This window comes from Monodelphis domestica, chromosome 7, assembly GCF_027887165.1.
Source record: "Monodelphis domestica isolate mMonDom1 chromosome 7, mMonDom1.pri, whole genome shotgun sequence".
NCBI classification, from domain to species: domain Eukaryota; kingdom Metazoa; phylum Chordata; class Mammalia; order Didelphimorphia; family Didelphidae; genus Monodelphis; species Monodelphis domestica.
In genome coordinates, this window is record NC_077233.1 from 215,971,264 (window position 1) to 215,982,536 (window position 11,273).

General features: G+C 34.0%; 1 protein-coding gene across 3 annotated transcripts in view; it reads left to right on the forward strand.

The window, feature by feature from the left end:
- Nucleotides 1-11,273, forward strand: part of GNA12 (G protein subunit alpha 12) — a 138,535-nt gene that overhangs the window by 118,229 nt on the left and 9,033 nt on the right. For all 3 annotated transcript variants that reach the window (XM_001362682.4, XM_007498410.3, XM_056806479.1), the window contains exon 3: nucleotides 10,332-10,382. In XM_001362682.4, coding sequence (XP_001362719.1) covers nucleotides 10,332-10,382 — 51 coding nt within the window. The remainder of the gene's footprint in view (nucleotides 1-10,331; nucleotides 10,383-11,273) is intronic.

Here is an 11,273-nt window from a genome sequence, read left to right on the forward strand (position 1 = left end):
AAGCTGACATTCTCACTGGGGAGACTACACATATTGGGGAGTGGTGATCTGGGAAGGGTGTTGTAATCTGTAATGGGTGTTATGGTTTGGGAATTTACTAGGATGATGTGAACAGCAACAAGGCAATCCATTGACATCTTTTCTGGAGATAAATACTGATTTGATTACATTTCTTAAAGCAAAAGGTAAGAAGGATTGGGGGTATTTGGGGCAGCAAAGTGAAAAATAATAGAAGATACCCGAGCTCAGAAATTTCAGGACTGAGTGGTTTAGATCCTCCTGGCTCAGCAAGATATTTGAAATTGTAGCTCTGGAATTCAGAAAAGATTTAAGACTAGATATTTTTAGGAAACACAAAAGGCTCCCTGTGATAGCTGGAACTATGGAAGTAAATGAGATTGCCAGGCTGGTTCCTTTCTCTACATAAGTGCTAATGGTGCTTATGCATATCACCACAGACCTGTTCCTCTCCTTTTGAGATTGATGACTTTGTTCACTTTATCTCTTTCACTTTAGGGGCGGGAGATAGGGGGAAGAAGTTCCTAAGATTGACAATCCTTTTTTCTTATCCTGAATCAGTAGGTTTGTTCATTTCACCAAAAGAACAGCACTGTCCTTTCTTGAATGGAAGGTGGAAAGAGAGCTGTGTTCTCAGTGGCCACTGGTCATTTTAAAAAATGATTTTTAAACAGTTGTTTCTCTTAATCTACACAGCAAAGTACCTCCTAAATCCAGGGGAAAAAATTGTTATAAAAAATTTAGTGTATTCTCTACTATTGCATGTTGTATGTGAAGATTTTCTATGATGTCTATTTTGATATTCCCCTTCCTTGGGTACTAAGTTGTTATTTCCATAGTAACAACATCAGTTCAGCTACATGCATTCATCTGGAGTGTTGTTTGAGTTTTCACAATGCTCTTTTTATTTTAAAAGTATGCTTCAGCAAGCACATATACTAAAAGTATGCTTGAATTTTTTTCTTTTCCTTTTTTAAAATTTAGAATATTTTTCCATGGTTACATGATTTATGATTTTCTCCTCCCTCTTCCCTCCTCCCTCCCAGAGCTGACAAGCAATTCCACTGGGTTATACATGTATCATTGTTCAAAACCTATTATCATGTTAGTCATATTTGTGTATCAGTCTCTGTGTACGTTCTCCTGGTTCTGCTTTTTTCACTCTACATCAATTCCTGGATGTCTTTCCAGTTCACATGGAACTGCTACAATTCCTTATTCCTTTCAGCACAATAGTATTCCATCACCAACATATACCACAATTTGTTCAGCCATTCCCCAATTGGAGGGCATACCCTCATTTTCCAATTTTTTTGCACGGCTATAAATATTTTTCTACAAATCCTTTTCCTTATTATCTCTTTGGGGTACAAACCCAGCAGTGCTATCAAAGGATAGGCATTCTTTTAAAGCCCTTTTCACATCGTTCAAAATTGTCCTCCAGAATGATTGGACCAATTCACAACTCCACCAGAAATGTATTAGTGTCTCAATTTTGCCCCATATCCTCCAACATTTATCACTTTCCTTTGCTGCCATATTGGCCAGTCTGCTAAGTGTAAGGTTGTACCTCAGAGTTGTTTTAATTTGCATTTCTCTAATCAGGAGAGATTTAGAACACTTTTTATGTGCTTATTGATAGTTTTGATTTCATCATGTGAAAATTGCCTATTCATGTCCCTTGACAATTTGTCGATTAGGGACTGGTTTGATTTTTTGTAAATTTGACTTAGTTCCTTATATGTTTGGGAATTTAAACCTTTATCAAAGAGTTTTAAGTGTTCTCCCAGTTTGCTGCTTTCTTTCTAATTTTGGTTGCATTGGTTTTATATGTACAAAAAAAAATTTTTAATTTGATATAATCAAAGGCATTCATTTTATTTTATGTTTTTTTTTAATATTCTCTATCTCTTGCTTGGTCTTAAATTCCTTTCTTTCCCATAGATCTGACAAGTATACTATTCTAATTTATTTATGATTTCACTCTTAGTTTTCAAGTCATTTACCCATTTTGAATTTATCTTGGTATAGGGTGTTAGATGTTGATCTAAACCTAATTTTCCCAGCAGTTTTTGTCAAATAGAGAGTTCTTGTCCCAAAATCTGGGATCTTTGGGTTTATCAAACACTAGATTGCTGAGGTAATTTACCCCTAATGAATTTCATTGATCCATTTTTTTGTCTCTTAGCCAGTACCATGTTTTTTTGATGACCACTGCTTTCTAGTACAGTTTAAGATCTGGTACTGCTAGGTCCCCATCCACATTTTTTTTCATTATTTCTCTTGATATTCTTGATCTCTTGTTCTTCCAGATGAACTTTGTTATAATTTTTTCTAATTCTATAAAAAAAAATTTGGTAGCTTGATAGGTATGGCACTGAATAAGTAGATTAATTTGGGTAAGATTGTTGTTTTTATTATGGTAGCTTGTCCTACCCATGAGCAATTAATGTTTTTCCAGTTATTTAAATCTAATTTTAATTGTGTGAAAAGTGTTTTGTAGTTGTGTTTATATAATTCCTGTGTTTGTCTTGGTAGATAAATTCCTAAATATTTTATATTGTCTAGAGTGATTTTAAATGGAATTTCTCCTAACTCCTGCTGCTAAATTTTTTTGGAAATATATAGAAATGTTGATGAATTATGTGGGTTTATCTGTACCCTGCAACTTTGCTAAAGTTGTTAATTGTTTCCACTAACCTTTTAGTTAATTTTCTAGGATTCTTTAAGTATATCATTATATCATCTGCAAAGAGTGATAGTTTAGTTTCCTCGTTGCCCACTTTAATCCCTTCAATTTCTTTTTCTTCTCAAAGTGCTATTGCTAGAATTTCTAGTACAATATTAACTAATAGAGGTGATAATGGTCATCCAGTATGCTTAAATTTTAAAACTAGTCACTTGGATGAGCTGATGCTATGGGAAATGTGGAATTTATTGTGGAATATCATCCTGTAGACAGAATGTCAAATTCAGTGATCATTCAGTCTCTGGTGAACTGCATTCAGATTCAGTGTAGGAGATCAGTAAAGTGTTTGGACGTGTCTACCTTTAAAGAGTAATCTAGAGTTTGAACCAAGTGATTCATTCCCTTCTTACAGCTTTCCCCTCAGTGTTTAAAAATCCTTATCATGGTATATTCTCTTTGTGAATTGAATGATGAGTTAAGTATAGGACCTGATGAGCTATCTTTACAGTTGAGGCGGAGATTGAATTGGCATAAAATTAGAGGCCTTTCCTCTCTTTCTTGGAATGAGTTGATGCCACTGATCACACAATAGAAAAATAACCACACATAAAAATATATAAATTCAAGATTACAAAAAAAACTGTTGGATTAAATGCAGAGTTCCAGTGGACACACACACATACACACACACACAGAAAACAATGAAAGAATATTTGTCTTGATATTTTGGAACATTTTAGGATGCTTCCAGGTTGGTCCTGAATTTAAATTTGATAGGGCCCTATAGACTGAAGTTTTTTTTAAGATTATTTCTTGACTTCAGCCACCTTACTACTGTAGCTTTGAGTGAATCATTTGTTCCTATGTTGTTCTCAACAAAATATAGATAATAGATTCTCACAGTGGTAAGGTTAATATTTTATTCATCTTTTCTATGCAGTTATTTCATAAAAGTAGCATGCCCTGTTAGTCCACAACCCAAGTCACTGATGATCTTGCTGCTTGGAAGAGGACTTGGAAAGTTCTTATAAGCAGGTAGTTTCTTCCATTGTCTTTCTATTAATAGAGGGGACAAGAGGGGAATGGCTTATGAGTTGCTGGATTTATACAGCCTTGTTCTAATTAGTTTATTTCTTTCTCAGAAGTTAAGGGATGCCTAGAATGACCAGAGTATTTAAATCTCTTGAAAGATAAGCTTTGTGGAGAACTTCTTCAGAGACTTGAAGGAAAAGTAGATGAAGGAAAACTTTATCCTTTTATCCTTGCTTTCCAAGGCCTTAAAACTGTAACTGGTTATGATATAGTTTTGTAGAAGGTAACAGAGGAAGGGATTCCAGGGTAAGGTGTAAGTAATAAATCAGGTAAGTTTGTTATCCATCCCAACAACTTTAACACTTGCACAGCTGTTTCCTGAGTTGAACGTGGGAGGAGGCAGGATGTACAGACAAAGCAAGAACACTTAAAGCAGCCAAAGGAAAGATAACAAGAAGCCCTACACTGTACCAAATTATAGCTTTCCTTACATTCAATAGCATTTGTTTGGAAAGGAGATGGAACGGCAAAAGTGCCTTATTAGTCATATTTGTAAGGAACTTTTAATGTTCCAAAGGAAATGGGATTTTATCCTTCAGATCTTGAATGTCCTTTATGTCTTTTCTACTGTTGGTATACATAAGGGCCCTTTGAATGGATAATCTCTTAAAATAGATTGTTGAGAAATACAGGAAATTACATTTCTGTTCAAAATGTACATCTAACTATTAAGGGGGAAAAAGCTCAATTAGCAATTACTCCTTGGACTCTATTATAGTGAAGAAATTTATTTCCCCATTTTCCTTTTTCTTTTTTTAATCACCATTTCTTTTCATAAAAACCCTTTGAGATCCAGGTGGTTATTGTCACTTCTTTAATTTTAAAATGTTTGACTGATCTATAGAAATTTTTGCATTTCTGACTTTGTAGTGAAAATAGGACTAACTAGGAGTAAATTTCACTATCTTCATTCTAGCTTTCCCTAATGAAATATCTTCTTTTAAAAACCTTGATCACTCTTTGCTTTATTTTGGAATATCATCCTGAGCTTATATGTATTTCTTGATTGTTAGGATAGTTGGGCAACAAATATTTACAAGCATCAGCCAGTACTGTGCTACAATGAGAGGTAAAAATAGCCCCTATGTTAACAAGCTCACATTCTTGTGATAAGGACTAGACCTGTAACCTCATTGTTGTAAGGAACATGAACACACCTCTCAGCAATACAGTAATGTACCATCTTTTGTGTAATTTATTGTCTTGTTGAGTTACCTAGAAGAGGAATAGGCTGACAGACCTACCCCTGTTTTTGTGTGGTCCTTTAGACTAAGAATAGTTTTTATACTTTTAAACACAATAAAGTTTCATTTAAAAATGTAAAAAAACACTCATGTGCCATCAGATTTGACCTTGACTGGAAGACTAGTTTTCTGACTCCTGGCTTAGAGGACTGAGAGATTAAATGACTTCCACCAAGTCACACAGCTAATATATATCAGAGATGGGACTTGAATTTCCTCCTTAAGCTTAGCTCTTCCCACAAACTCTCATGTAAGATTAGAATGATCATAGTACTGCCCTGTAAATGAACATTATTAAAGCACAGGAATAGCTAAGTAGCATTATAGTTGAGCTCAGGACAGCATCATCATGTTATATCTATTATTGGCGGTATGATATTTATCATTTACAATAGGGGGAAATTTTTCAGAAAAGGCCAGTCTAGTATAGATAAGATAAAAGCTTCCTTTCCTTCTGTTTTGAAATGAAAATTAAATCTGGCCCTTGCCCTTTAGAACAAGTTGGATAATAAAAGTTTCTGAAATATTTGTGTGATGTCATGCTAAGAAATATTGAGAGATATACCATTTAATTGTCTGTGTGTGTGACTTGTGTTAATATAAGAAATAAGGGATAGCTAGATAGTGGATAGAACACTAGTCCGGTAGACTAGGGAGGACTTGGGTTTAAATCTGGCCTCAGACACTTCCTACTTGTGTGACCCTAGGCAAATCATTTAACCCTGATTGCCTAGCCCTTTCTACTTTTCTGTCTTTGAATTGATACTAAGACAGAAGGGTAAGGGTTTTTTAAAAGAAATAAATGAGGTAGGTTGCAAAGGTCCTTTAAGCCTGAAGTGTCAAACTCAAGATAATTGGGGAAATGTTTAACAAAATAAATAATTATATAATATAATACAGATGATGCCACTGTGCAGTTTTCCAAGCCAATCTGTAGCCTGCAGGGATGTTTCAATTTGAGGTTGACACCACTGGTTTAGGCCAACCTACCATCCCAGTAGAAAGAGCATAGGCAATGTCAATGTTATAAAATCACTACCTCTGAAGAATAATTCTGTTGTTGGAAAGCTTTCATAAGAAAAATGAAAGATGCTTTCCATAAACATCTGTCCAGTCTTATCTAAGCTCTCTTCCAGAAAGTAATGCCTGTTTTTCCAGTAGATTGACTAGGGGCATGACTCCCTCCCTTCCCAAAAGGAGGATTTTTTTCTCTCTTTTCTGGTGTTCTTGACTTACTTGGGGGCAGAGATATGGAATAAGAGAGGCTAAGCATTGAGGAGCCAAAGAATAGTACTAAGAGTTGGGACATGGACAATCTATATTTCTGAAGTGTAACAATTAAGAGGAAAGTAGTGAAAAAATATAGGCAGGAATATTTCATTATATCCCCATGAAAATTTCTTATAACTTCCTAGGACATTATAACAGGAAGGCAGAATTATTTTACTGATCTTGGTATATACTTAATTCAAGTGAGAAAAGATAGCCAGCAGAATCCTGGTGCCTAAAGACCCAGGAGAATCAGTATGCTCTTGTTGATAGCCTTTAAAATAAATTCTAAAGGCAGCTGTCTTGTCTCCCAGAAATCTTTTCTTCTCCAGATTTTGTCCTTATGTTTGAAACTTGAAAATTAGATGAAGAAGAAGAAATCAAAATATGGGAAAATTTGTAGAGGTGCCTTAAGTTCTGGCCATTTTCTAATTGTAAGGACTGGTTAAAATCAATGTGTATAGCTCAACTTTCAGCATTTTAATTATATTCTTTAGAGTATCTTTGGTAGTCTATTAATTTCTATAGTTCTAAACTGTGAGTTTTAAAACTTTTTACATACTACTAATAATGCAAGATTGGTTTATAATCACTTGTGATAATTTAATCCTTTTAAAAAATAATTTCTTGAGAAAATGAACTTCCCTTCCTTTGCAAAATGGAACCCTATGAATGTGGAACACTTCAAGTTAATTTGCTGAACTGCTTTCCTTCCCCCCACCTTTTTTATTCCTTGTTAGAAGAGATGGCTCTGAATAAAGGAGGGAAAAGGCTATAACAATCAGATCAATCAAATTAAAAAATTTTTCATCTAAAATTAAGCCTGTTACTTGAACTTCAGTTCTTAAATCTTGTGTAGTATCCCAGTTCATTATGACATTAGTCTTGAGAACTGTCACACTCCAGCATCATATAATGAGATTAAAGCTTTACCCTCTATGAAGCAGAAAACTAAAGATTGTTCTTTGACAACTTGGGTGATAAAATGTTATGGAATATTAATATGATATCATACCTGGAGAGAAACTCATTGTATAAGCACACTGCTTAATGGTTTATTTATTTTATTTATTTAATGCTTTAAATTAATTACACAAGTATAGGAAATTACTATCTTTCTATAGTAGTTTTTGTCATTGATCTTTCAGTTGTGTTTCAGGTTTTGGAAACCATTTATATTTTGTTTATTGCTGTAGCTTTGGTGGTTAGGTTTAAATTAAATTGGAATCCTTTATTATCCATTGATGTATCAGTACAGTGTGATTAAACTGCAAAATGTTAGAATTGTTACTTAAGAAATAACTTTTGACTATAGATATATGAATTGGTATGGCTAGAAGTTAAAACAGTTTATAGAAAGTGTCAATGCCAAGTTATAGTCTTTCCTTTACAGGTTATTCTATGTTCTTCCACAATTATTCTTCACCCAAACCCTTGCAACTTACTAGATTTCAGCTACTCATCTCCTTTTCACTAATAATGCCTAATGATACAGAATTAGACAATTAACTCTACTCTATGGACTATTGAGGGGCACATAGTGATTGGTGGAAGTGGAAAAAACACAGATATAAAATTAATGCTTAAAGTCCTCCTACTCCTTGCTAGATTATTACCAATTTAGAAAGCAATTGCAACACAATGGTCACTCTCCAGTTTATTAAAATCTTAAGTGAAGACTATTAATTCTAGTTCTGCTACTAAACTAGCTCTGTAACCTTTGGCAAGTTAACTAAAGATTAGAATTTTTCTACTTAACCCTGGAGGGGACACAAGCAGGAGCAGTTGGTGGAAGTTGCAAGAACCCTACTAGTTAAATCTTATCAAGAAGTTAGAACTATCTCAAAATGGAATTGGGGGCATTGAGAGGTAATGGGGTCTGCTGTAATGGGAGATCTTTGAACAAAATTATACAACTACTTTTCTGGAATTTGGTAGAGGAGATTCATGTGTTGTATGTTGGACTAGAAGACCTCTGAAGGTCTCTTCCAGCCTTGTAATCCTATGTTCTCACTCCTTGTATTTCAGTTAATCTGGCCATTGATTTTTTTTCTACTGTAAAATTAAGAGGTTGGACTTTATAATCTTTAAGGCCCCTTTCAATTTTCAACTAATATGTTTCTTTGATTCTTGAACATTTAAGCAACATCTCCTACCTCCATTTACTCATCACTTATTTCCCCCTTAATTCCCTATAATTTGGTTTCTGTTCTCACTTGGCATTACTTTTGAATACAGCCAACTTTTAGAGGAAATCAAGGGATATATATCCATAGAGCTAACTTTATCAGTGATTACACTTTGCAGAAAACTTGTTCTGAAGGGCTTTTTTAGCAAAAGGAATGTTATCGTGCTTCTTTAAAAACATTCTGAGTATGAGGTATAATTGTAATGTACTAAACCTCTGATCTAAACTTCAATTCTGCTGAACTTTCCAGTTCCAGTCAAATTCTATTCTTGGGTTTATCAATCACAAAACTGCTATATTCAGTTGCTTTTGAGTCTCTTTTTCTCATTTGTTCCACTCAGCTACCTTTCTTTAATTAGTACCAAATAGTTTTGATTGTTATTGAGATATGATAGTGCAATGCCCCCAAATCCCCACCCCCAGTTATTTCCCTTGAAATTCTAGACTAGACCAGATGGACATGATCTAAATAAAAAAAGGTCATGCCATTTTTATAAATTGAGAGAAGGGAGAGAATGGATTCATAGGTAGAGAATCTGGAAACCAAAATATATAGACACTTGACATAAACTTATAAAATAAAAAATCATTTCCTGACATAAAAGTATTAAAGAGTAAGGAAGAGATAATTTTCATCCAGACTATCAATAACTATATAATGATTGTTCCAAATCACCAATAGCAATTAAAACAATTTTGAGGTTTTGCCCAACATCCTTCAGTGACAAAAATGAAAGAAGGTGAAAAATAACAATGTTGAAGGTACTGTGAGAAGACAAACTCATTAAATACATGTTGGAACTTTGAGTTTATTCAAAGATTATGAAAAGTGCTTTGAGGTTATATGAAAATTGTCCATACCCTTTGACCTAACAGTGCCACTACAAGACATACATCCCAAAGAGGTCAAAGGCAGGAAGAAAAGCTCCATATTATATGAAAATGTTCACAGCATTATTTTTTGTGGTAGCCAGAACCTGAGAGTTATAGTTGAGACATAGATTTGTCTTAGTTGTGAAATAACTCAAATTGCAGTGTACAAATGTAGTGGAACATTTGTGCCACATACATGCAAAATGAAGAATTCAGAGAAATGTGAGAAGACATGTATTATATGAACTGTTCCAGAAAGAAGCAGAACCAGGGCAATATAAATAATAACTACAGTTGTGTACATTAAAACTGGGTGTGGTGACTAATCTCAGTTCCAAAGAATTTAGGATGAAACCTGATTCTTTCTTTCTCCTCAGGACTATGGTTGTGGAGTGTGCTATATACCCTATCAGAAATTGTTGCCTCACCTATTAGTTTTGTATAAATGTTTTACTTTGCTAAAAGGAAGACTTGATCTTTGTTTAAAAAAAAAAGGTTGTAGTTTGGGGATGGGGATGGTAATCTAAGGAGAAATGACATGATATAAAAACAAAGTCATCAAACTGAATTACTACTGATAATAATTATTATAATTTTCTGATTCCACATACCCTCTATATTCACTGATTTGAGATACAGAAGAGGCATTACCAGAAATGCAGGGTCAGCAGTTTAGTGGTTAAATTTACTATTAAAGTTGTGCTGTTTTTGCTAGAACCATTTGTTTTTAATTAAGCACAGCAGAGCTGTTTTGTATTACAGCCCACAACTCCTGTGATTCATTCCCAGGGTAAACATCACTAAAGTATCTGTATGTTGGTATCTGTTTTTGAATTCTTTTTTACTTTGCTTTTCTTCTTGCAAAGAAGCAAAATGAAAACCATTTTAGTTTAATAAATTCCTTTGTTTGCTTTATAGCAACAAGATTGAGTCACAGATATTTTTCCTTCTTTGACAGGGTGAATCTGTGAAGTATTTCCTGGATAACTTGGACCGGATTGGCCAGCTGGTGAGCAAAGACCCCTGCCACTAGAAATTGGGAGATAATTTGTGGACTAGAATTAGAAGACTCATTTGAAACTAAAACTTCTCTTTCAAAAATATGTTAGCATGAAATATAGGCTATTTTGTCATGTGCTGATAATAGTCAACTTTTACAAAGCTCATAATCCTTATAGAGTGCTTTACATCATTTCATTTTATCAATATGAATACCGTGTTTGTACATCTTTGTATCTATTTTGTGTTACACCATAAAAGGAAATGAGAGTCCAGCAGTAAGAATTTCCTCACTCAAAATTCTCAGCTCTTTAAGTATAAAACTTTAGTCACTGATAAATAAATTTAGAGAGAATTTTTTTTCCTTAGAATTCCTTTGTTCAGAATACCATAGGAAGAGTTCAAATTAAAGAGCCTTAAGAGTATAGAAGAGATTAGTTACATTTTCTGGATGTGCTGATGCTGATTGCAAGATCTTTCCAGAGATAGCATAATAACTATATTGAAAGCTTCAAATAGAATCCTAAGTTAATACCTATTTGTAAAGCATTTCTTGACAAGGAAATATTTCTGAATTTTAGAAATGTATAAAGGTGGCTATGGCTTAGGAGAAAAAAGATTGAATATTTTTCTGAAAGACAAAGAAATAAATAAGCCTTGGTTGGTAGTGAGATGAAGAATCCCTCTCAAACTGAGCCTCCATTTTGAATGAACCATTTAGTTCCATGCATTATTATAAATATGTACTTTTATGGAGTTTGATTTTGTATCTTTGGTCTGCTTCTTTTAAATTACCATCTAACTTTCTTTCCCTTCCTCTCATGCTTCTTTCCCCATGTTTCTCTCTTTTCCCCACTCTTCTATGACCCCTCTTCTTTTCCTACCTCCATCCCAAATTCTT